Source organism: Dendrobates tinctorius, unplaced genomic scaffold (genome assembly GCF_039654945.1).
Source record: "Dendrobates tinctorius isolate UK_male_01 unplaced genomic scaffold, ASM3965494v1 ptg000082l, whole genome shotgun sequence".
NCBI classification, from domain to species: Eukaryota; Metazoa; Chordata; class Amphibia; order Anura; family Dendrobatidae; genus Dendrobates; species Dendrobates tinctorius.
Window position 1 is genome coordinate 4900633 of NW_027361750.1, and position 27762 is coordinate 4928394.

Genomic DNA, 27762 nt, shown 5'->3' on the forward strand with positions numbered 1-27762 from the left:
TTTATGTTTAGCTGCCAAAAAAACGAGCCATTAAAAATCACTGCCAAAAATGTAAAGAAAAAAATGTGCGCAGCGAGATCACTTTCAGCCGGTGCCACTCACAAATCTATGCCTTGCTCTATGATTTCTTTCTGTTGTTTCAAGACTTCAAACTGCTCGGGGTTATCGGTGCCAGACATCTGGGTGCTGTAGCTGCCGATGCCTGAAGAAGTGGTGGAATCCAGAGAGTTCAGGCTCCCGTATCGATTGATGGTCTCTGGGTGTTTGCTCTCATTTGTTTCTTGCTCGATGGGTTTCTCCTGCCCTGTTGCATGAAGAGAATAAAATAAATTGCAAAAAAAAACAAAAACAAAACGCCACTGAATGCCACAAACAAGGTGAAAGGAGCGTGACGCAACTTGAGAAGGATCCAAACCTGCTGGATGTTCGGGAGTTTTAGATCATAGAAGTCCCAAATGAAAACATGCAACAGCCAGATAAATAGACAAATCTCACACATTTGTCGAGCTGCTGTAAAATGCTAGCCTAAGTATAGGACATTAAAATCGTGGAATTCTTCCACATCAACAGAAATAAAAGGAGGAAAATGGCACTGAAGAGTAATCAGATTGGTAGAGAACATTTTTTGCAGACAAGATGTATCCAAGAAATGTAAAGCTCAAAATGTGATGTGACCGAAGCCGAAGTCAGCAGATCATTGATGCCCTTGTCCTCCACCCAGATATGGTCTCCGCACGCTTTGGTAGACAGGCGACTTCACCTCCAAACCCTGCACAGAAGAGATGATTTGCGCTGCCATTGTCTAGTACAGACCTTTTCGGGCTGAGGGTCACCTGTTGGAGCATATGGTGGTCTTCCTATTCTCCCAGATACATGGTGAACACCCTCCTAAGGCAGTTTAGCCATTCAGAACATTCAATAAAGTGACACCTATCAAACCCAGATTAAAGCAGTCGCCCACATAATCCATCCTAACATATAATTGCCCACATAATCCATCCTAACATATAATTTCCAATGTACGGGTATCCTCACCAAGGGTCGTCTGAGAGTTCGGGTTCACGTACAAGTCTTTACTCCACTCCACCATGCATTTCAAAATGGAAACCAGGCACTCCAAGCCTTTCTTTCTCAGACTTAATTCCTAAAATGGAAAAAATTACAGGTTGTAAAAACACCATCAGTCTGTAACAAACACATGTACATTACGGTCATCGTCATCTGCAGAATACACCCTGCAGTTCCATTCAAGCCGCCATTGACACGGTAATTATTCTGTCTGAAATCATGTACAGAAAGGAAAGGCTCCAGCTGAAACAACTGTGCGGATTTCTACTTAAACACTATTCTAACAATTTCTCAGAATTGTTTTTGTCTAATTCGCTTTGGGGAAAGATATAACAAGATAAAAGCTTGTAATCATTTTACTCCTTCTAGTATAGGGGAGCCACCTGATTCCTCCTTACATCGGGGCTGTGATTCCTGAACACTGCTATCGGTTACACAGGATATCCTTTCTAGTTGGGGGACCGTGCTGTCACAGCACAGAGAAGCAGTAAAAGGACCGAGTGGCACCATAGTAGTGCTCCCGGTTGTGTGGGGAACTGAAGATGCCCCCAGTCCGGCTGCAAAGAGAAAGGCTTTAAGGGTAAGCTCACATGACATGGAATTGGCGGCAGTTTCATCTGCAGATTTTTGTATGTACGAGATGGGGTAGATGGGGTGACAACACCAGTAAAAATCCGTATATGGACATCGTTATAGATTTTCTGAAGATTTGTTAAAAAAAAATCTATGGTGGAAAGTTTATGCCCACTGTGGACATCTTAGAAATGGAGCCAACATGTCATCACTTTATAAGAAGGAAAGACCACTTTGGACCCTAGAGCATCAGCCGGGGGGGGGGGGGGTAGACGCCGGAAGCATCAGAACCAGAGCAGCGGGGGGGGGGGACGCCAGAACCATAGGACCCAGGGAAGCAGGTGGGGGGGGACGCTGAAAGTGTCAGAACTAGAGCAGCAGGGGGACGCCGGAAGCATCAGAAGCAGAGCAGCGGGGAGGGACGCCAGAAGCATCAGAACCAGAGCAGCGGGGGGACGCCAGAAGCATAAGAAGCATAGAAGCACGTGGGGGGATGCTGAAAGTGTCAGAACTAGAGCAGCAGGGGGACGCCGGAAGCGTCGGAACCAGAGCAGTAGGGGGGACGCCGGAAGTATCAGAACCAGAGGGGCAGGGGTGGGGGAAGTGGATGCCGGAATCATCAGAACCAGTGCAGCGGGGAGACGTTGGAAGCATCAGAGCAAGAGCAGCAGCGGGATTTCCCGGGAGCATCGGAACCAGCGCAGCAGCGGGATTTCCCGGGAGCATCGGAACCAGCGCAGCAGAGAGCAGGGGGACCCAGAACCATCAGAACCAGAGTTACAGGAAGCAGGGGGACCCTGAGAAGCATTGGAATGAGAGCAGAAGGGAGCCCAGATGCATCGGAACCAGAACAGCTGGGGGATACTGACAGCATTGGAAAGAGTAGTGAGGGGACCCTGGGAGTATTGGAACTAGAGCAGCAGGGCACACGGACGGCATTGGAACCAGAGCAGTGGAGGAGAACCTGGAAGTATTGGAACCAGAGCAGCAGGGGCTCTCTGATAGCTTTGGAACTAGAGCAGCGGGGGGAACCTTTTAGCTTTGGAACCAGAGAATCGGCGAGACCCTTGAATCATTGCAATCAGAGTAGCGGGGGGATCCTGACAGAAATTATATATTAACTAGAAATTACATACTTGAACATTTGACATGCCAAGTTCCTGACTGCCTCTTCCTTGAGCAATCTTGGAGAGATCATTAACCAATCTTTCAAAGATGTTTGCTGCGTTCAGGTCACAGTCGTAATTGACGTAAATATCCACCACGCTTTGTGCGTCTGTAAGAGAGGAGGTGCAGAGCGGATCAGAACCAGTCACACACTTACCATACAATACTATGGCAGACAACAGGGACGGGGGCAGGAGAAACTGGCTTTTTTTTTTTACCTGCACAGATTCTTGTCAAGGTCTGAATAACCATCCATTTGTGATCAAATGAACTAGTTGAGGTTTCCAGAATATATAGGAAGATTTCTTTAAAGAAAACCTGAAAAAAAACATGAGTTTGAAAACCCCACAATGTAACCCAGAGTTAGGTCATGTTTTCATATACAAATTATCATTACATCGTCATGCAGAAATGACCCAACATCAGAACAGGCCCAGCAATGACAGGGCTTCATGGCAGCATTTCACATCTTACATCACAATCCAGTCCCACAATTATGGCTCCGCTGCAGAACATAGAATAAAAGGAACTGTGAGAACAGGATGACTGTCCAAACTAAGTCCCTCCGCTCGGTGCGCCATGGCGGGGTCAATCATTAATATACACCTTCCCACCTGCTTGTTTTCCCTCCCCCCCCTCTTCTTTGACAGCCCTACCTTCATAGAGCCTCCAGGGAAGGGTGGAGATATATGGAAAACAAGCAGGTGGCACGGTGTATATAAAGGATTGCCCCTGTCGTGGAGCACCGAGTGCCTGTACTTGGTTCGAACAGTCATTCTGTGCAGACAGAGTCCATTTAATTAAATAGGAATCACCCATAGAAGCAGATCAGTATGAAGACAAGCATTTAGGAGAGAAGCAGATGGAGACATCTATGAAGGTGATGCATGGCAAACCCTCGTACCCCAATTTTCCCAACTGTTGTAACTCCAACATCAATACCCATAAAATAAGGTAATAAGGTATACTCCGTGGGCAGTGGTTTAGGCTGCCTGGCAGTCATGTGCTGTTACCACAAATCACGTACATATATATGTACAAATTCCCAGGGAAAATGAGAGGTATCAGGTTATTCAGCAGACCCCCATCGGCACCCAGCGATGGCATCACAGGGGCACTTGAAATGAGGCGCCCCCTGCTGACGCTATAAATGCCACTGTCATAGTTTGACATTGGCTTTTAAACGTTTAACAGCCACAGATGGAGCTCAGCTTCACCCACGGCTGTTAGAGGCAGATGATGGCTGAAGCCATCTGCAGTGGACGATGAAGGCTTGGCTTGGGATCTGGAATCAAACTCAGGGAGCCGCAATAGGACTTATTTTTATTTACAATAATGGCATTCAATGCCAATGTAATGGCCAAACAATGTCTGTGGTGGGCTGGAGCTGGAGCTCTGTGCGTATACAACAGCAGGCATATCACAGCGAGTTTCCAGACTCCCCTATTATTCATGTGTTGTAAACCTAGAAATGTTCTCCAACAATTAGGAGTGGTCGGTATCAGGGAGTAAAACGATGAGATCTCACGCAGCTAGGTGACCATTTTGACCTTGACAAATGGTGTCCAGGAAACACTGTGCACTGGCAAGGCATGGAGTTGTGTGGGTTGCCAATGCCTGTGGCAAAGCAAATGAGTTGTGCTCCTTAACCTATGGACCATTCATACTCCTTGAGTCTTGGACCCTTTATGCCCAGAGCAGATGTATTATACAGTATATTAGAAAAAATACTGCTCAATATTGATTTAACCTCTATTTTTTATACTTTTCCTAAAATTAGAAGTAAAAATAAAAGTTAAAAAGTTTTACTTTTTTTATTTTAAATTTATAACATTTTTTTTTTTTTTTTTTATTGTAACCATTTTACTACCCTCGCACTAATGATAAACGCACCTATAGCCCTATCCCTAACACTAGTTAAGGTTAGAAAATGTAAAACTGTAAAAGTAGATCTCATTATAGAACACACAGACTAAATTATTTAGGGTGGACACTCCACTCAATCAAAAAGCGGAAATTGTTGGCACCACTCATTTGACAGTGGGAATGTTTTTTGGGGGGATATCATGTAGGGGGGGTGTCAAAATTTTGCACCTCAATAGATTTTGGCATTGTATGTCGAAATTGCACATTAGGCCGCATTCACATCTTGCTTGCCGTGCACTCCAGTATGTGACAGGACAGCTCCCAGTGTATAAGGTTTATTGGATACATTTGACGAACAGTACTGTTTCTTGCCTCCATGTGGCCAATTCTGCGATACTAATTAGCATACATAACCCCTTACCTCAATCTGCATCTTTAAGTGTAATTTAAAGTTTGATAACAGCGTCAAGAAAATAGAAAGGGACAGCTCAAAGACTTCAGGGACGGAGGATACACCGTTTTTAGAGAGCGCGACGCAGAGGTACTGCTTGATTGCATTGATGAACATCTCGTTGGTCTTGAAGACGGGGCCGGCATTCTGCAGGATCGACAACAGCAGCTGAAGCGATAAAACCTTGGAGCGCAACTCATGGGACCTAGGATGAAGCAAAGTATGGTTACATCCTAAGAATCACTGCACACTCAGCCAATGTTTGGAATCTATAAGCGCACAGAATATTTGCTTTATGGATATGATGCACTATTTGGTCACATCCTGAGTCGCTGGTGCTTGTGATTTACTCCCATTATTGCTAGGAGTTTACCATTCCTATGGGCTACGCTATCCCCAATGGACGGCCCAATGTTTATATGCAATGTGACGTGAAGCTGGAGAAGGAGAGCAACATTTCTGTATACAAATCAGAAAAATCACAGCGCTGCGGCTTTCCAGCAGCGCGTAACAAATCCATCGTACCGTGCACAGCTTTCCTGCACACAGATACTCTAATGCAGCACATCAAAAGGATAATGTGGGAAAAGGGAATAATCAGCAGAAAGACTTCACAACATGCTGGAAGAGGTCCCTGAGCATCAAAGAGCTTCCCAGCGCCTCGAAAAACTAAAGTGCTACCGAAAGGGCAAATAGGGCCAAACATTAAGGTGAGAACTGGGCAACGCCTCAATCACAGTCAGTGACACAAGAGGAATGAATAAAAACCTAAGCATCATTTCTGAAGAGGCATTAGGTTCATAGAGTGGTTCTTATACACACAACTACATAACAGCTCCATATTCCACAGCGCAGTAATGCAGCACATAAATGGACGACTGTCCCTCTGTACTCCTAGTATACAAAAGGCAGACTGGTGGTCTTTTATGTGCGACTCTGTGTGAATCCAGTAAAGAAATCGAGGCATAAGAATCCCATATTAGCTAATCTTCAGGTATCGCCACTTCCAGTGCCGCAGCTCCACTTAAGATTGTGCTGGACACGGGAACCTCTCCTGTGACGACATGCTCAGTGTTGTGTCTGAAGGGGACTGGCTGACGGTCTCATTACAATAGCTAAGGCTAGTTTCACACTAGCATATGGAGGGATGCCGACTTCCTCAGTGAAGTTCCGCCGGTGCCGCACCTCCGTCGGCGGAGCATTGGGTACGCAGGCCATGAGGATGTACGCAGATGCTTCCGCATGCGTCTTTTTGACGGTGCAGCGACCGCAACAAAACGCAACACGTTGAGTTCTTAATTGTGATGAGGCTGGTATATTTACTTTGAAAATCGACGTCTGAATGGCTGTACAGTCTTTTTTGAACATTTTCCTGCCTGATATTGAATTGAGCATCTTAGGAGTCCAGGTCTAGATGAACCCATTAAATGCTTATCTTCATATCAGAGTTACGGTATTTAGCCATTCTAAAATGACTTTTCACAGTAAGTACACTAGCACCATCAGGCAGATAAGATCTAATTAACAATGAATAATGTGTGTAATAGAATCCAATATCAAATCTGCTTTATCCCCTGTAGCGCGGCTCGGCACCGACCATACTGTGAGTTAGCGTAGTAACCGTTGCCCGATCTGCTGTTTCACTGATGATCAGCGCTCTGTATAAACCTGGAAATATTTCAGATAATTGAATTGTGAACTATTACATGCCTGTTAAGTTTGTCCTGAACTCCTCTTTTCAGGTAAGTAAACCATGAAGTAGCGTATAATTTTATGTAAAAGGAAAAGTGATGCGGCATCTTGTGAAATATTTTTTCGGTGAAGGACAATTCTTGAGCGAGATAAAGTGTGAAGAGATTCAGATGTGAAGAAATCCAAGAACCGGGTAAAGGTGTATAAGACAGCAGACTGGAAAAGACTGACACACGGCATTGTATAATAGTCAGGGCTGCACAGAGGATCATGCCAATGGAATGGTTCTGGATTTTCAAATGATAAAAGCCTTATGTAGTACAGCGCTAGACTCTGATCACCTATAGCAGTATTAATATTTATAGCAAGATGCTTCTACATATTTCTTTTCCAAAAAGGTTTTTACTTTCTGACTGCACATTCTTTTGGTTTATAATTATTGGGTAAACTTTGTTAAAGAGGTATCCTCAAGTTTAAATGTTATCCCCTACCCCTATACTATTCCTGTTCATTGGCGGTCTGATCGCTGCAACCTCCACTGATCCCAATAACTGTGTGAATGGAGCGAAGGTCAGCCATGCTCCAGTCATTCTCATGGGACTGCCGATACGCTCCGCTGGTCTTCGGCATTCGCCAAGGGTGCTTTCACCTTGCGTTGTTGTGTATCCCTGTCGGGGCATACGTCCCAAATGACTCACAAAATGGAGTAAAGACACATGCGCCAATGGGGCCAAAGTCTAAAATGGTGATGGTAGGGCTAACGTACGCCCTGATGTGCATCACTTACGGGAGTGTAAGCCTACAGGAGATGGCTACTCAGACAAACTCCTGAAAAGTGCACGGCAGAGCTCATATTCGCTCTACCGTCACCATTACAGTCTATGGAACATGACGGCGTGCAGACCCTGTTTTGCCGAGGATTTCGGACCTATGCACCAATGGGGGACACAGAACGCAATGTGAAAACACCCTTAGGAATGAATGGAGCGTCAGCACTCATGATCGACCTCCGCTTCATTCAACATGGCTCTTTAGAGCCCTGATTATCGGGAGCTGTGGAGATTCCAGCATTTGGACACTCGACGATCAGGAAATTCTCAACTACATTTTCTTGAGAAGTCTGAAAAAACAAAATTCTTTGTTGAAACACAAGTATCCATAGGGCTCGATGCTAGAGTTGAGCAACTTTGGTCGGATCGGGTTTCATGAAACAAAATTTGTTTCAGATGAAACTCGTCCGACTAGGGCAAAAAAAATCGGAGTTTCGTCCGAAACCCGACCCCAATGCAAGTCAATGTGGAATAAAAGTCGGCATTGAGCAGATGACATTCATCCGTTCAATGCCGACTTTTAATCCCCATTGACTTGCAGTGGGGGTCGGGTTTCGAACGAAACTCCGACTTTTTTTTGGCCCTAGTCGGACGAGTTTCATCTGAAACAAATTTTGTTCCATGAAACCCGATCCGACCAAAGTTGCTCAACTCTACTCGATGCACTAAAAGGAGGTAGAAAATGTGCCCTTTTCCCCTCCATGTGGAAGTATAAATTCATTTTTTTTACGTGGATAGACAAGAGTGGAATCAGTGGTGGGTATTTGGCTACAGATTGACTGCACACAGGGACATATTCCCAACCAACGACGTCTGTACACAATCCGGATCTCCAAGGCTAATGATAAAAGGTGCATTAACATTCCTCTAGTTGATGAAACACACTTCCACAGGCTGAAAGACCATGGCGGTTGCTAAGTGATGATTACAATGGTTTGCCATCTCAGGTGTGAGCCATAACCCTGCAATCAGAGAGTCCTATTATTTACAGCACAGCCGGCAGCGCGGCCTAACTCTGCATTATCAGCAATCACCGTATAAACCGTAATAAACGCCGGCACAATAACTGCTATTTTACTACAGCACATTCTGTCAATCAGAACAGTCAGCACTGCCGGGAAAGGCAACTACAGCATAAACCCCATGGTAGGGGGTGAGAAAGGTGCTGCCGAGCGAGGGGGTATGGAACAGGGGGCTCCTCGGACATGTACATGCTTCATAGGGGAAAATGGAAAAGGATTGGGGTGTCCCAGAATTTTTTTTCCTGTTTAAGGCCTCAGACCACTGTAAAAGAACAAAAATGATCAATTAGCTCTAACAGTGGCTGGAAATAAACACAAAGACCGAAGCTGCAATGTGTCGCTACTTCAACGTGTAGCGGTCGCTGTCGGGCACTGTGGAACAAGTGAAAGTCTCTTGAATTTACATCCTCACACCACTGGAGCGAATATCAGCTGCCCGCTGGAAATCCCAGGTGTCAGGCCCCCACCTGCCTGATATTGATGAAGGACAGGTTACCAATGTCTCGTGAGCAGACTAACCATTTATCAATTCTCAATATGAAATTGTAGCCTCGGCAATGATAGTGACAAGCAATCGTTAAAAATTGAAGAGAGTGAAAATGAAGAAATTGAAATCAAAGAGGTATTCAGGTTAAAAAGACAATACCCAGTGCTCGGACCACCCATGATTTACTAGCTGTCACTTGCCCAGTGCATAGGTAAAAAAAAAGTGTTTATACCCAATCCGATGTCCCCTGTGTAAATGGTGTAGTGGAGCTCATGCCTCACCTCTGCCCCATCACTGTGTATGGGGTGTATGAGATTGTCAGAGATGTGATGACTGCTCAGACCAATATGTCGCCACCTGTCAAAAGACATGATGCCACAGCTCAGACGGACGGCCAGATGCTACCAAGTCACCAGACCATAATTACTCAAAACATTACTGACTCAATACTTCACAACAGACTCCACTACTTCATTTTTCCAGCTATTTTTCTTCTAAACCAGGAGCACACAGATATTTTTTTTTACACATTGGAACTGATCTACAGAACATTCAGGGGGCTACAACAGATCTAAAACTAAACATTTGATGATTAACTCTTTAAGTACCATCATACTTCTAATTAAGCAGATCCGACAGGAAATTATCTCCAAATCCCCTCATACCATGCACTGTCCTCCCTCCCCCACTGCATCTAACTCACTCTCTGATTTTGAACCAGTCACAGAAGAAGAAGTAAGCAGGCTCCTTGCATCTTCTCGCCCAACTACTTGCACCAGTGACCCATTTCCGTCACATCTCCTCCAGTCCCTTTACCCTGCTGTCACCCCTCACCTAACTAAAATATTTAACCTCTCTCTCTCTTCTGGTATTTTTCCCTCCTCATTTAAGCATGCCATCATACATCCACTACTTAAAAAACCATCCCTCGACCAAAACTGTGCCGCTAACTATAGACCTGTCTCTAATCTTCCCTTCATCTCTAAACTCCTGGAACGCCTGGTCCACTCCCGTCTTATCCGCTATCTCTCAGAAAACTCTGTTCTCGACCCTCTCCAATCCGGTTTCCGCTCTTTACACTCCACTGAAACTGCCCTCACTAAAGTCTCTAATGATCTGCTAACAGCTAAATCAAATGGTCATTACTCCATGCTAATTCTCTTGGATCTCTCTGCAGCATTCGACACTGTGGATCATCAGCTCCTCCTCACTATGCTCCATTCCATTGGCCTCAAGGACACCGTTCTCTCCTGGTTCTCCTCCTATCTCTCCGACCGCTCCTTTACTGTTTCTTTTGCCGGTTCCTCCTCCTCTCACCTTCCCCTTACTGTTGGGGTTCCTCAAGGATCGGTTCTAGGCCCCCTCCTCTTCTCCTTGTACACTGCCCCTATTGGTCAAACAATCAGTAGATTTGGTTTCCAGTACCATCTCTATGCTGATGACACCCAATTATACGCTTCTTCTCCTGACATCACGCCAGCCTTTCTAGAAAACACTGGCGATTGTCTAAACGCTGTGTCTAATATCATGTCCTCACTATATCTGAAACTGAACCTGTCAAAGACTGAACTCCTTGTGTTTCCTCCCGCTACTAATGTACCTACACCCGACATTGCCATTTCCGTGTGTGGTTCCACTATTACTCCCCAGCAACATGCCCGCTGTCTTGGGGTCATACTTGATTCCGAGCTTTCCTTTGCCCCCCACATTCGATCACTGGCTCGCTCTTGTCATCTGCACCTCAAAAACATTTCTAGAATTCGACCTTTTCTTACTTTTGACTCTGCAAAAACTCTTACTGTTTCTCTTATTCATTCTCGTCTCGACTATTGTAACTCTCTTCTAATCGGTCTCCCTCTTACCAAACTCTCCCCTCTCCAATCTGTCTTGAATGCTGCAGCCAGGATCATATTCCTCACCAATCGTTACACCGATGCCTCTACCTTGTGCCAGTCATTACACTGGCTACCCATCCACTCCAGAATTCAGTATAAACTTATTACCCTCACCCACAAAGCCCTCCATGGCTCAGTACCACCCTACATCTCCTCCCTTGTTTCAGTATACCACCCTACCCGCGCCCTCCGTTCTGCTGATGACCTGAGGTTAGTATCCTCAATAGTCAGAACCTCCCACTCCCGTCTCCAAGACTTTACACGTGCCGCGCCAATTCTTTGGAATGCACTTCCCAGGTCAATACGATTAGTCCCCAATCCCCACAATTTTAAGCGTGTCCTGAAAACGCATTTATTCAGACTGGCCTATCGCCTCAACACATTAACCTAACCTATCCCTGTGTGGCAGAGCCAAAAGTTTTACCATAACCAGGTTCCCCGCATCATGTTCCCACATGCTTTATGCATCCATTAGCCCTCTGTGTCTGTACTGTTACACACTTAACATTATGGCTGGTCCATACAATCAGGGCAACTGTTACCACCCACCTTTCGTGTCTACCTCTTTCCTCATAGACTGTAAGCTTGCGAGCAGGGCCCTCACTCCTCTTGGTATTTGTTATAATCTACTGTATGTGATTATTGTTATGCTGTAATGTCTATTGTCTGTACAAATCCCCTCTGAAATGTAAAGTGCTGCGGAATATGTCGGCGCTATAAAAATAAAATTTATTATTATTATTAAGTAGTTGAATCTTAAAGCTACTAAAGGAATCCCCCCATGTTTCCTTTGCATTGTTTGTTTTACTTTAAAAAGGTATAGGCGAGTGCATGTATGGAGTCCGATGACCAGAGCTATACGGATTGGCAGAACACTGACAATGAACGGATAACTTATTTTTCTTGGCATCAAATGTATAAAAGTGAGTGATTAACATCTTTAGGTTCAGTACACAAAGTCGCAGTAATACTTACTTTGGGTCTGGGGGTCCATCAGATAACGGTTTCATAGATAATTTACATAGTGACCTGAAAACTAGGAAGGCATCCTTTTGTAATATATGAGAAAATTTAGCACCAGGAGTAGATCCTGAAGTATTTCCAGATTCCTATAAAGAAGAAAGCGTCATGTTATGAAATGCGTCATCTCATCTCTGATCACTTCTGATTTCAGCAGATTAGAATTAACAAACCAGACCACTACGTTTTTACAGTTAACGCTACAGGTAAATCTGACATTGGCTTAGTTGGAGAAGAGCCATAATATCTTCTAAGATGGTACATCGATAAGCAGGGATACCGCAGCAGACACAGGTTGGATGCTATAAAAGGATATGGACACCTCTAGAGACCATTTTTTTTTTTGTTTGTTTTTTATACTTAATTGGGACCTGTGAGGTCAGGTAATGCAGTTAATCTGCAGGATAATAGCGTTATGAAGGTGCCTGGCCGCAGTACTAAAAGTGCGGCTCCCGGAGAAAATGGATTTTATTCCTCGCAGGAGCCGCCAGCTTTCAGTCATACAGGCGTGCCTGAAGAAATGACAGTCACAGCACTGACTGACAGCCGGCTCCGCACTGATGCACTGTAGTGCCAGCTGTCAGTCAGTCTCGCTGTGTGCTAACAGCAGCCGCTCCAAGTACAATGAGCGGGGACTGAAATTGCTCTGGGCACACCTGGGTGACTGAGTGTTCTCCCACTAAAGGAGAGGACAGAACGACTCAGCTACAATAACAAAATCTGCAGCAGCACTGTCTTCTGAATATGGACTTCAGCAAAGCGAACTCATCCTTGCCTGAGTGTCATTGGAGGAGATGGAAAGCCTGTCATCTGGTAGAGACGGGGTATATGACATAGATATCGGTGTGCCAGGAATGCCATTGGCATGGATAGCATCCCCATCGCTGCTGTCTTCAGTAGTTCTTACAGTACATTCATTATGGACAGTCTCATCACCTGGGCACAAAGAGGAGTAAATGCAAGTTTTTACTATAATGACAGTCTGTAATGAATTCAGAGAGGGTCTGTCAGAAGATTTTACAATATAACTGAATACATTTGTATATTTATCTCTTAGACCTGATGAATATGGTGTACTTACGCTGGGAATCCATGTGAAAATGGTAATACTGTATAATACTGACCATTTTTAGGTACAGTCTAGTAAGTCCAAGGCTCCAAGTTCATCATGGGCTTTGTGCCTGGTTTTTTCCCATGTTTTGTTTTGCGACATTTTTATTCACACCCAATTCATAATTCTATTTGTACATTTTCTTGAAGACATTTTATACATGCCTGCCTTTTCTTCTTTTTTGTTGTCCATTTTGTGGGTGCAGTTTAGCGATTTCAGATGTATTCACAAATAACTACCGGTACTTTCTAAAAAGTCGAAAAATTTGCCGCAACTCCACTCCAGTCCCCTATAGCGACACATCCGTTGAGCTTTGCGATTGGCTGCAGCGGTGATGTGCAATGGCATTGTGAATTTATCACTGTAGCCAATAAAACAAAGATTGCAGCAGCAGCGGACAGCAGATGCTGGATCCGGGGGCGGGCGAGTACAGTCTGATTTTATTATTTTAAGGCTATGTGCACACGTATGCAGAAAATTTCTGCATAAAAACCGGACTCCTTCCCAGAAAACCTGCGTTTTTTTCCGCGCGTTTTTGCCGCGATTTCTTCCGGAGTGTCCCCAGACACATAGAAAATAGCCAGAAAAGCGGAATTTACCGCGAAATTAATGAGCATGCTGCGTTTTTTTACCACGAAGCGTTTTTTTCACGGTAAAAAACGCATCAATATGCACAAAAAGTGCAAAATGCATTAAAATGAATGGGAAGCTTCTTTTAGGCGTTTTTTGAGCAAATTTTTTGGTAAAACCGCGGAAAAAAACGCAACGTGTGAACACAGCCTTACTCAATGCGCTGGCAGTTAAAAACCAGAACACTGGTTTGCACAGAAGTGCAAAACCCCTTTAAAAGGCAAGTACACCAGCCTAATCAGGTCTAAAAGATTGATTTAATAAGGTAAGAGGCTTATTTCTCTCTCGCTTCATTGAGGGACACAGGAAACCATGGGGTAAGCTGCTGACACTAGGAGGTTGACACTATGCAAAAAAAGGGTCAGCTCCTCCCCAGCAGTATATACCCACCAACTGGCAGAAGGCTACTCAGTTTTAGCTTAGTGTCAGTAGGCGGTGGACACCGGCAGCTCTCAGCCCAGTATCTACCTTTATCTCCCCCCTAGAGACCGGGAGCACAGTGTGGGAATGCGTCACTTCTGTACCCTCTCGTGTCTACCAGGCAGGACCCCATGCCTCCTAACACTTCAACCGTGTTTGGGGAATCCGCAAGCCGAAGATGCGGACTGGTCCTCACCACTACCCCCTACGCCGCCCACCCTCCATAGCTGGTCACTCAGGGGAGGAAGACGGAATCGTACTCTACGGCTACCGGTGATGTCCAGTGGCCCAGAGGTCTGCAGCAATCGTACCCTACGGCTTCCAGCGATGTCCGTTGGCCCTGAGGTCTGCACGCAAGTCCGTCTTCCAGCACCACTTCTGCGAAGAGGGATGCGGGATCTCAAGGACAGGAATCATGCGGCAGTGCAGGGGGCTCCATATAAAAAAAAAATTATGACTTCCCTTAGAGATTTCTAGACCAGATGGTAAGATAGGAAAATAGTGGCTCCCAGCCCTGTCCCAGCTCTCTCGGAGCTCTGCGGCACCTACCACGTAATCCCCCTCTCATCTGTGGCTTCCCTGCCCAAATTTAGCCCCCGGCTTCTACTGCAGTCTACTACAAAGCTAAGCCACGTCCCCCCGCAAGCCACCAAATCACAAAAACAAGCTCGTCAGTTACACCAATCACTAAGAAAAGATGCGCAAACACAGGCCTGGTCCCGAAAAATCAAGGACATATATAGCGTTATTTATATTATCAGGTGCAGATTATTTGCCACAATTGTCACCTTACTGGTCACACAAGGTGAAGTTTGCACAGCGGGTCCAGAGTGTTTGTGGGCTATCATGTGGATACTACTCATTTGGCCAGGGCTTTTACCAAGTGTACTAACCCCTATCCTCTGGAATGCCATGCCTCAACACATCCCGTTATCTACCACCCTCGGATCCATCAAACGGAACCTGAAAACCCATCTTTTCAGGAAAGCTTACAGCCTGCAATGACCATTCTGCCGCCTCACCACCGCCCGAGCTGCCGCCTCATCACCACCAGAGCTGCTGCACCCCCGACCTTCTGTCTCTTCCCCACTATCCCGTAGAATGTAAGTCCGTAAGGACAGGGTCCTCTCTCCTCTGCACCAGTCTGTCATTGTAAATTTGTTTACTGTTAACGATGTCTATAACTTTGTATGTAACCCCCCTTCTCATGTACAGCACCATGGAATTAATGGCGATATAAATAAATAATAACAATAATTAGAAGCAGAAGACAAGGCATGACTGGGAGTGAAAGCAAAAAGCAACTACATATTGGCAAAATGGCCAAATATGCATCTCTCATTTCCAGTTACATTAAGAGATACTGGTCTAAAGAGTAAAATACTAGAAAAAAATGTATGCAAGGTAAATTTACATCACAAAGGGACAACCAATCAGCAATGTACAAGCCAATCAGCAGTTGCTGAAGGCTCATGTAGGCAGGCTCATCACACTTATAGTTATATATCATTAATACGATCATTCTATGCCCGTAAAATATCATCGTTATTGGCAACTTCTGCCCTGATAATGCTGGATGATGTGCTGCAGATAACGAGGATATTAATGCAGTGATGGGCCTTAAATGTGACCCAACACGAACCGGAAGTATGCCAAATTCAGAAATGTTTGGTGTTAAACTTATGAGGACGGCAGAAGAATTGGGCAGCTGGGGGTTTAAGTTACCAGATCCATTTTTTCCACAAGAGACAAGCTGCCATCAGATACGTCTGACAGCACTTTATTCCTCTCTCTTCATAGAAAGCACATATAAGAGCCTTCATGTGTATGAAGGGGGAAAGAATAGGTATCGGAAGATGTATGGGCGCCTCCGGAGAACAAGAGCACCCACATATAGTCAATATTAAAGGGAACCTGTCACCTGTTTTGGCCGCAATAAGATGCGGCCACCGCCTTTCAGGGCTTATCTACAGCATTCTATAATGCTGTAAATAAGCCCCCGATCTGACCTGAAAGATAAGAAATCTAAGTTTTATTATACTCACCCGGGGGGAGCGGTCCGGTCTGATGGGTGTCACAGGTCTGGCGCCTCCCATCTTCTTTCGATGCCGCCCTCCTGCTTGCTTCATCGCTCCCGGCATCGCACTCCTACACAGGTGTACTTCTCTGTCCTGTTGAGAGCAGTGTGCAGGCGCTGGGAAAGGTCAGAGATGTCTGGCGCCTGCACATTACAGGAATTTGCTCTGCTCTCAATAGAGAAGTACGCCTGTGCAGGAGCGTGATGCTGAGGAGCCATGAAGCAAGCAGGAGGGTGGCATCACAAGAAGATGGGAGGCGCAGGACCCGGACCTACGACACCCATCGGACCGGACCGCCCCCACGGGTGAGTATAATGAAAGTTATTTTTCTTATCATTCAGGTCGGACTGGAGGCTTATCTACCCTGTAAAATTGTCCGAGCTCCCTTGACTGTGTCACCGCTTTCTGCTCTGTGTTACTCCATTGCAGAGATATTGACATTTGTTTGTTCTGGAGCGCAGTATGTGGAATCTCTTCTTGCAGTCCAACTTTGTTATTCTCTGTGGGTGAGCGCTTTCACCCCTCCATCCCAGATACTGCCAATCAAAGCTAAGCTGGTGGTCCAGCAGTGACAGACGCTGCCGAGCAGCATCTGGAGAGTACGGTTGAAAGTGATCACCCACAGAGAAGACTGAAGAAATGCCCAATTCAACAGAAAGCAGAGATTTTGCATAACAGCAAAAAAAAAAAAAAAATAAAGAAGAAGAAGAAGAAAAAAGTTTTTTAGCTTCCCAATTCATATCGCTATAACCACATTCACAGAAATAATGTTTTGGAAAAGATTCTCAAATTAAGTTTAGGAGTAATAGCCAAAAAAAGGAGGTCTTTGGGAGAGATTTCTCCCCAAGTTTGTTTGACAGTGCAAATACCAATAATAAAAGAACTTGGTTATGTTACGCAGGGGTTTTTTTGTTTGTTTTTAAATTCAATGGCAATAAGTGCAATGTGTGCAAATTTATTACCAAAACAGGTGTAACTAACCACAAAAGATGTAAAATATTCCAAATGAACTCATTTATCACCTGTAATACAACTCACGTTGTTTATGGGATTATTTGCACACAATAAACTAATGCATACTGAAGGCGCTAGCAGGAAATTGAAAAGCAGAATTGTAAGACGGCTCTCTAATATTTATAACAAAAATGTCTACCAATTCTTTAGTTGACTGCAGGAGTTCTTACCTGTGGTTTGGACTGTGTTGCCTTTTTTGGGATCTGGAGAGTTAATGAACCTAAATGTGGGGGGGCATGAATTTCCACAATGATAGAATGTATATTCTATTAGTAAGGTTCAATTTTTCACAGGTTCGCTCTAATTTTTAGATATGTTGACTAATTGTTATCTTTGCGGAGTGGCTTTAAATTGATCATGTGTGTTTTGTGTTTCAAATAAGACCGTGTGGTTGAAACGTGTTAGATATGTTTCACCGTTCTGCCTGCCTCATTTTTTAAGAGAGTTTCTAATAAAAAAAAAAAAAGAAAAGAAAAGAAAAATCAATTTAACAAGATTTTCACGGCATTTTTTTAGATTTCACATACTGCACTATAAAAGCAGCAAAAATCAATATCTCTGCAATGGAGCAATGACGAACAAAAAAATGGGGGAGGAAAGCGTCAGAATCAGGGGAGCTCAGGGATTTTTACGAGGTATTTAACTCCATTTTTGTGAGAAAGTGACAGGTCCTCTTTACAGCCGTAACGCAACAGCTTTATTTCTGATCTTACCTCCTACTACGGAGTGAAGCATTTCCTCTATTATACTCTGAATAACTGTTTGGGCATTTTCTTCATGCTCATTTCCACCATCTACCGCTACAGCCAAAGTTGATTTTGCGTGATCTAAGTAGAAAAATACATGCAAGGGGTTAAAATACAACTAAAAAAAAAAAAAAAAAAACACACAAAGGAGCTTTTTATTCAGATTGGCAGCCTCCAACTCTGAATGAACTGGGTTTGCAGTAAACCTTGAGTACGGCAAAGTTTAGTCCCTAAACAATATCTACATACATGACATCCCATAACCACAGCGATGCACATGGTCTGGAGGAAGGTTTTGGCCTCCTACCTTCAGTGTGTGCAGACTGACCCACATCAGGTTTCTCTGTGCTTTGAGTATGGTATCCATTCTCCTGTTCTGCTTCTTCTTGGAGGGAGCTTTCTACATAGGTGGAATGGCGGTCCATTTCGCCTTCTTGCTCCCGGCTTAGCGGATCGGGCTGCTCCATGATGTGCCTCATCTGCGGCAGTTCCAGCTCATGGTGGCTCAGCGGCGAGTGCTGCAGATGATGCTGCTGTTTGTGCAGCGCCTTCTCCATGTGTTTGGCTTCTTGGAGCTGAAAAGGAAAGATCACATTTTACACATACTATCTGGATTTTAGCGCCTTTTAATACAGACAAAATAAAATGTTTTAATGTCAAGTGAAAGTCACTTTTACTAAAATCGAGACAAATACAACATCACTACTTTTATCACGATCTTATGGACGCCCAATGCCAAGTGACAACTCAAAAATAATTTAGTGGAGAATCCACAGAAAAAAAATCAGCAACCAATCCAGCAAGTGGAATATGAGTGAAGCTTTGCCTAACTAACATCGATACACCCTGTCACTTGTCATCTAAAATTGAAAGGGCTGGAAAAAAAATTAAAGGTGGTGTCCAAAATGATCAAAAATTAGACTAAAACATGGATAATAGCCAAATCAAAAAAAAAACAAAAACTAACAACTCCCCTGTTATATCTGCTACTCCTGCAGCGCTAATGTTGCCTCCCACTGGGATGATGACAAGCCATACATTCCCAGGACCGCTGCAGCCAATCACTGGCCTCAGCAAAGATGCATGAATGTACGTTGTTTAAGAGGTCCCACTGTGATTGCAGCAGTCATCTGGGTGGACGGCACGATATCAGCAAACACAGACCACCGGGGTATCAGGGCTGAAGCAACTAGAAACTTAGCTGGTCACACACAAGGTGGATAAAAGCAGAATATGAGCTCTCACCAACAGCCCCACAGACAGTAACGACCGGGGGTATTTCAGTTTTTAATTTTCTGCTTTTTGCTCTCCTTCTTCCCAGAGCCATAACTTTTTTATTTTTCCATCAATATGGCCATGTGATGTCTTGTTTTTTGTGGGACAAGTTGTACTTTTGAATAACACCATTGCTTTTAACATGTCATGTACTGGAAAACAGGGAAAAAATTCCAAGTGCGGTGAAATTGCAAAAACAAGTGCAATTTCACAGGGGTTTTTTTTTTTTTAACCATGTTTACTTAGTTCACTATATGCTAAAACTAACCTGCCATTATGATTCTTCAGTTCTACGAGTTCACAGACACCAAAGATGTTTAGGTTCTTTTTTATGTAAGTAGTGAAAAAAAATACCCAAATTTGTTAAAAAAAATAAAAAAATATAAAGGCAATATTTTTCAAGACCCGTAGCGTCTCCATTTTTCGTGATTTGGGGTTGGGTGAGGGCTTAGGTTTTGCGTGCTGAGCTGACGTTTTTATTAATACCATTTTGGTGCAGATACGATCCGTTGATCGCCCGTTATTGCATTTTATTCCATAAAAAACGTAATTCTGGCCTTTTGAAGTTTTTTCTCGTTATGCCGTTTAGAGATCGGGTTCTTTTTCCTACTGACAGATGGGGCAATTCCGAACGTGGCGATACAAAATATGTGTATACTTAATTTTTTTATTGTTTTATTTTGAATGGAATGAATGGGGGGGGTGATTTTAATGAATATATTTTACTTCTTGCACACCTCAATAGTCTCCATGGAAGACAAGAAGCTGCACTACTTCAATCGCCTCTGCTACACAAAGGCAATCATTAGATCACCTGTGTGTAGCAGAAATGCTCACTTGCTATGAGGATGCAGTTCTGGTAAGTGCGAGTTAAATGTCGCTGTCAGAGATTGACAGCGGCATTTAACTAGTCAAAAGCCACAGGTGGATCACCAGCAGCTGTTCCAGGCACATGTTAGCTGTATAGATCAGCTGACATGTGCACAGAAAGGTTAAAGGGCTGAGCATCAAGTGCATTCAGTGGGCAGATTTCAGCTGACGTCCCTTGAAAACAAAAGTGACTGCAGGATAGGATACTCCATTGTTCTCCTAGAAATGCAGTGTATGCCACACCCAAGCAGTAGGACCAGGAGGCACCCTTAGGCTCAGACATAGGTGCCGAGCAGCGGTATGGCTATTCTGTGGTGCTGTGCAGTTTGGGGTGCTCCCAGACCGGTTCCAAGGGTATAAAGGATTTAGAGGTAGGTGGGTAGGTAGGAAGAAGGCTGACCAGATCTTGGTATGAACAGCTCAGACCGTTTACTGGATCACAGATCACTGATTCACAGTATTTATCCACAGTACTGGATTTCCATACAGGTCCTGGTTGGATGGCAATGGGACAGAAACTGATATGGCAAGATCCATAGCTGAGGTTTGGCTTTGCTGCGATGGGCTTTGTAGCTTTAGAGTTATACCCTTGGTCTCTTGGACTACCTACTATATCGGGCAGGAGACAAAGCCACTCGCCAGTGTCCAGACCTGTCTGGGTTCTGTATTTAGATTCTGTACATAAGGCCAGAGCACGCCTTTATATTTTTTCAGTTGTCAGCTCTTGGTTGTAAGGGTTCTGACAAGACTGTCTGGCGAGGTACAATACTCTATCCTGGCCGCCCTTGTACTCCTCACCTCTACTCCGGCCTGACCCTCTCCAACTGCCAACTCTCCCTAGTTACCACAGAAACCAGACTATAGAGGATGTAGATCAGACATCATCCAATACAATCCCTTGCTGACCCTGGTACCACCTCCTGCTGGTCTAAAGTGGTATTACAGAGCAACAACATACATTTAACATCACAGATTGACACCAGGAAATACATCAAAGCATGAATTATTGCACAGGCTCCCATGAATGTAAAAAACGTTAGTAATGGCCCCTTTTGAGTCATTACAGAGATGTTAGTCGAGAGTCATACTAATGTGTATGGATGTCTTTAGGTTAAAATTTTTACAAAAATTTTGGTTAGCAATTTTTTTTGGGGGGGGAGGGGTGGGGAAGGGTGTCATTCAGGTAAACAGAAAAAAAACCTGAAAATTGATTTTCATCTTAGGGTAAAATGACATTTTATGCCAAGATGTGAAGGTGAGAAACTTTTTGTTTAGACCACGATTTCTGAGGTTTTCTTTGCCACTCGCCCACAACTTCTGCCAGCTCTGATCATTCCTGAGATAATCCAGAATTCAGCGCTTGTGAAGAACAGATGAGGCTTCCAGAGCAACGGAGACGTAAAAGCAATAACTGATCTGAGTGTCGACACAGGACCCGAGCACTAGACGCTGTGATGCAGAACAGGGTTGTGGCACGACCACTCCAGACACTTACCGCTTGGTTTTCCATACGTGCAAATATTACATTTAGCATTTGTGTCAGGGTCGCCTTGGCCGTGGTTTGATTGACCAGATTTTTGCTGGCTAGGTAGATGTTGTAGCATGTTCTCACTGCTTGTAGTACAGTTCCTTCGTGAATCTCGATGTGCTGTGAAGTAACAGCGGTGAGCAGCGCCTGAGGAAATACAAAGAATATATAAATTAAGAAGAATCTGCACAAGAAAGTACCAGCTATATTACCAAAGTGGTCAGGATGTGCCAGTCCTGCCAATACCTAACATAACAAAGCGAATGCAGCGGGATTAATTTATCAAGGTAATTATAACAACTTGCATCCATGTCCTTAAAAGACGTGAAATACCAAGGTAGACACATAGTAAGTAACTGAGCCATAAGCCTTAGAGCGCACGATCCTGGGATCATTAGTAATGCATTCATTAAAGGGGGTATGATATAGATAACTTTACACCCAATGGCTATTAATAGTCATCTTTGAGTAATTTATAGCATTTCTAGCGAAAAGGAAATAAAACTTTAATAAAGATTTCTATGTGCGTCACAGGTGTTTCTGACAGTTTATGAACAAATTCAGTCTCCTTCCCCCTCTGGAAGCTCATAATATTGTCCCTTCATCCTTCCCCAGGAGGAGCATTCTCAGCTGTAATGCCATGCTAATGCAGTGGCTCTACTCCTTCGGGAGCAAAAGATTTTCTTATTGGCTGGCCTGCAGCGATCAAGGAATCACTACTCCGAACTGGCTGTGGGAGAGAGACTGAACATGTGCGGCCATCAGCCCTGATCAATACGTGGACATGTACATTGCTATCAACTCTGAACATCAGAGGCATCAAATTATATATGCTTTTGGTTTTATAGTCTATGAAAGACCCCTTTAATGTGCACGATTCTTCATCAAATAGAATAGTACCAAGGTCTCAGTTTTGCACAGACGCAGTGAATCTCTCTCAGGTCATGAGTTACATTTAATCTGTGATGTAAAAGTCGCACACTTTTTTAGGGTATTGCCCCAAAAAACTATGATCAAAAAGTAAACTCTTGATAACAAAGTTTAACAATCGTTTACTTCTGTCTGTATGAAATCCGCAGTGGCGAAGCGGAGGGTGTTTTATGCTTACCAAATCTTTTTGGTAAAGCTGTTTCACTTTAGGTGATCATAAGCTACAGACCGGAGCGGAGATGCCGCAGCATTTACACCAGATACACCACCTTTATGATCTGCAGCTGGACGTCTTCATCTGTCTGGGGTCCTTGGAAACAGCCACATATAGTTTCGATAATTCTGTCGATTAATTTCTTGCCGGGAGTTGTGCTATCGGGAGCATTGCCAGTCAAGTGTCCATATGCAATGAGTTTCTGGAAAAAAAAAAAACATCATAAGCATTCAGCTCTACTAAGTGCTTACAATACGTAAAATCTTACTTTTAAGCAATTCAGATTTTAGGATACAGAAAATTAAAAATATGAATTTCTTAAGGAATTTAGAAATTATAAAACCAAAAAGGAAAAATCCTGAAATTGTGGAAATCACAGGATGGATAGATGTGTTAATTTTATGGAATTGATACTGAATAAATTGAGAGGTTTTAAAAACATTCCCATTTTCATAGAGTATGAGCAGCGCACACAGAAATCCCCACACTTACACACCATGGCTGCCATCAATGAGTTTATTAAGGAGACCGTCCCATGAACGTTGAACTTTTTCTCCCTAAATCTGTACGTGTAGTGCAGTGTCAGTGTGTAAACATACTCGAGTACCGCTGCCTTGTCCGGAATTCAGCGCTGTTCTGCTCCTCTTCTCAGCGACATCACCACTCTGCAGACTCTCTTTACAATTAAAGTCTCTGGAGCGTCATAACAAGGCCCCACTGGCTTACATTGTAAGAGAGACTTACGGCTCATGCAGAGTATACAGTCATGGCCAAAAGTTTAGAGAATGACACAAATATTAATTTTTACAAAGTCTACTGCTTCATTTTTTCTAATGGCAATTTGCATATACTCCAGAATGTTATAAAGAGTGATCAGCTTAACAGCAATTACTTGCAAAGTCAATATTTGCCTAGAAAATTAACTTTATCCCCCAAAACACATTTCAACATCATTGCAGCCCTGCCTTAAAAGGACCAGCTAACATCGTTTCAGTGATTGCTCCATTAACACAGGTGTGGGTGTTGATGAGGACAGGGCTGGAGATCAATCTGTCATGATTAAGTAAGAATGACACCACTGGACACTTTAAAAGGAGGCTGGTGCTTGGCATCATTGTTTCTCTTCTGTTAACCATGGTTATCTCTAAAGAAACACGTGCAGTCATCATTGCACTGCACAAAAATGGCCTAACAGGGAAGAGTATCGCAGCAAGAAAGATTGCACCTCAGTCAACAATCTATCGCATCATCAAGAACTTCAAGGAGAGAGGTTCCCTTGTTGCCAAAAAGGCTCCAGGGCGCCCAAGAAAGACCAGCAAGCGCCAGGACCGTCTCTTAAAAGTGTTTCAGCTGTGGGATCGAGCTACCAGCAGTGCAGAGCTTGCTCAGGAATGGCAGCAGGCAGGTGTGAGTGCATCTGCACGCACTGTGAGGTGGAGACTCTTGGAGCAAGGCCTGGTCTCAAGGAGGGCAGCAAAGCAGCCACTTCTCTCCAGGAAAAACATCATGGACAGACTGATATTCTGCAAGAGGTACAGGGAGTGGACTGCTGAGGACTGGGGTAAAGTCATTTTCTCTGATGAATCCCCTTTTCGATTGTTTGGGACATCTGGAAAACGGCTTATTCGGAGAAGACCAGGTGAGCGCTACCACCAGTCTTGTCTCATGCCAACTGTCAAGCATCCTGAAACCATTCATGTGTGGGGTTGCTTCTCAGCCAAGGGAATGGGCTCTCTCTCAGTCTTGCCTAAAAACACAGCCATGAATAAAGAATGGTACCAGAATGTCCTCCAAGAGCAACTTTTCCCAACCGTCAAAGAGCAGTTTGGCGATCAACAATGCCTTTTTCAACATGATGGAGCACCTTGCCATAAAGCAAAGGTGATAACTAAATGGCTCAGGGAACAAAACAGAGATTTTGGGACCATGGCCTGGAAACTCCCCAGATCTTAATCCCATTGAGAACTTGTGGTCAATCATCAAGAGACGGGTGGACAAACAAAAACCTTCAAATTCAGACAAAATAAAAGCATTGATTTTGCAAGAATGGACTGCTATCAGTCAGGATTTGATCCAGAAGTTGATTGAGAGCATGCCAGGGAGAATTGCTGAGGTCCTGAAGAAGGGTCAACACTGCAAATATTGACTTGCTGCATTAACTCATTCTAACTGTCAATATAACCTTTTGTTACTCATAATATGATTGCAATTATATTTCTGTATGTGATAAAAACATCTGACAAACACACATAAAAACCAGAGGCCAGCAGATCATGTGAAAATATAATATTTGTGTCATTCTCTAAATTTTTGGCCATGACTGTAGTGACAGGTAGTACCGGCAACCATCCGCTCTGAGGACGCCACACAGAGTAAGCCCCCCATACTCATTAGATGACTATTTACAAACGATGGTTCAGCCAATTGTTCGGCTAGGAGCCATCTTGGCTGGTTGTGCAGTGCACAGGAAGGCTCGACTGGCCGCAGGACAAAATCTTCTTCATAAGAGAGCGGCGGCCAGCAGCTCATCACCAGTAAAACAAAAGCATCGGCAGTCAGATATGCCGGATTGTTCACTGCCCCGACAATCATCTGTCATGTGTCCACCATACACATTAGGCCGTCAGCCAAACACATCGATATCAGCTGCGTATTTATGCAGCGTCAAACCCACAGCGGCCAGATGTCACAGCAGAGAGGATGGGATTTATAGAAACCCCATGTCCACTATGCATCCACAGACACCCGTGGATCACCCGCGGACACTGACATTGGGGGCGTCTTTCAGGACCACAGCAAGTCAGTTTTTGTTGCGGAGACGCGATTCTTCCCAAGATAAATTACACCAATAGAATGCATTGGATGCAGTAAATCTGCACGGTTCAGTGAATATATGCGGATTTACCTGCGTTCGATAGAAGGCAGAGGTTCGGATGCAGCGAACATACACTGCGCCCAAAGCGCTGCTACTTCCGGATCGAGGGCACACAGCCTGAGTCATTTTAATCACATAAATCAATTATACACATGAAAATAAGCAACTTTGCAATATAACTTATCAGAGAAAGCGGCTTCCTTTGCTAAAACTGGTCAGTCATTATCAATATTCTAAATTCTGAGGTAAAATCTGTATTCAGTGATGACAAACTGTTACCCTGATATAGGAGATGGCGAATGCTACTGATTGCATAGAAGGGAGGAGCTGTCTCTAGCTCCTCCCATCTACAGTTGTGCTCAAAAGTTTACATACCCCGGCAGAATTTTCGCTTTCTTGGCCTTTTTTTTTTTTTTTTTTTTTGAGAATATGAATGATAAAACCAAAACTTTTTCTAAACTCATGGTTAGTGGTTGGGTGAAGCCATTTATTGTCAAACTACTGTGTTTTCTCTTTTACATTATAATGACCAGAGGGCAACAGATCATGTGAAAAAAAACCAGAGGGCAGCAGATCATGTGAAAATATAATATTTGTGTCATTCTCAAAACTTTTGGCCATGACTGTAGAGTGACCTGAAAAGTCTGCAGAGCGATGACGTCACTTAGAAGTGAAGCAGAACGGCGCTGGATCCCGGAAAAAGATGACGGTAGGGGAGCATAGTAGGGGTGTGTGCACACGTTGAGGATTCGGATCAGCAGCGGATTTGGCCCTGCGGATCAGCAGCAGTTTTCCATTGGATGTACAGTACCAAGTTAACCTACGGAAAACAAAAACCGCTGTGCACATGCAGCGGAAAATTCCACGCGGAAACGCAGCGGTTTATTTTCTGCAGCATGTCAATTCTTTGTGCGGAATCCGCAGCGTTTTTACACCTCTTCCATTCTAGGAATAAGCAGGTGAAATCCGCACTAAATCCACAGTAATTACGCAGTGAATCCGCAGGTAAAACGCAGGTCATTTTACCTGCGGATTCTGCAGGTACAAACATATTTAGGTAAAAAATAAAAGAGAGGTCCTTGAAGCGCTTTTTTATGGCTGTCTGTTAGAATGCTGAATAATGCAAATGGGCTAGAAAATCATCAGGATGGCAGTTCCACTTGCCATTGCTGGTCTACGACGTACGTCCTAGATATGTTTGATGGAAGACGAGTCTGGAGACACGTTTAGGCCACGAATGCTGCTCACAGGAGCACAAGCAACATGTGTCCTGGAGTAGTCAGGCTGATGATCAGCTCCTGGGACACTTTGGAGAAATGTTATGTTCTTGCGCACAGCGCTCCGATTTAATACTGGATAAATTGAGATGTTAAGACGTTTTTGGTTTTTTCATCATTTTCATATCATTATCATGTCTATCCATCCTGTGGATCTCATGACGCCACAACATTTCCTTGTTGGCGTTACAATTCCAATATTACAATTAGCCAGTTCTTCTGCTGCGCAGTTTGTAGCAAAATGGGAACGTAGTGAGCTTAAAGGGTTAGTGCCAACCTTGACTGACACTGGGCAGGTCCCCTAAGGGTTTCATACTTCCATACACGTGCCATGAGCTCCTTGTCTGGCACATGCGCAGGACTCCAACTCTGCATCACTCCGACACTGAAGACCTCATGGCTGTGACTACGTGAGCAGATTTCACTGCAAAACACAACCTATGAGAACCGTACAAACGTCATTCAACGTTAATGGGGAGGACTGCGGTGGAGTTTACGGTGGAGACCCTGAGCATGAGCAGAGTTAGGATCATCTTCACAGCACCTGACAACATATTTGCATATAGCATTAAACATTTTTCCCCTGTAATTAAAAGTGTATATGGGGGAGGGGATTGGAGTGTGTTTTTACTTGTGTTTTATCACTTTCACCGGCACGGTAATTGCTTTTGTGATCATAAAAAAAAAAGACAGACTCCTCTGACTGATGAAGAAAGTCAGGAT

General features: G+C 44.0%; 1 protein-coding gene across 2 annotated transcripts in view; it reads right to left on the reverse strand.

The window, feature by feature from the left end:
* The window catches only part of ARFGEF1 (ARF guanine nucleotide exchange factor 1), a 277288-nt gene that overhangs the window by 163602 nt on the left and 85924 nt on the right, over positions 1-27762 (reverse strand). For both annotated transcript variants that reach the window (XM_073583854.1, XM_073583853.1), the window contains exons 4-14: positions 22943-23089; positions 21711-21890; positions 18378-18645; positions 18038-18151; positions 12847-13007; positions 12027-12160; positions 5096-5330; positions 3027-3126; positions 2778-2917; positions 1036-1144; positions 103-304 (exon numbers count right to left, since the gene is read on the reverse strand). In XM_073583854.1, coding sequence (XP_073439955.1) covers positions 103-304; positions 1036-1144; positions 2778-2917; positions 3027-3126; positions 5096-5330; positions 12027-12160; positions 12847-13007; positions 18038-18151; positions 18378-18645; positions 21711-21890; positions 22943-23089 — 1790 coding nt within the window. The remainder of the gene's footprint in view (positions 1-102; positions 305-1035; positions 1145-2777; positions 2918-3026; positions 3127-5095; positions 5331-12026; positions 12161-12846; positions 13008-18037; positions 18152-18377; positions 18646-21710; positions 21891-22942; positions 23090-27762) is intronic.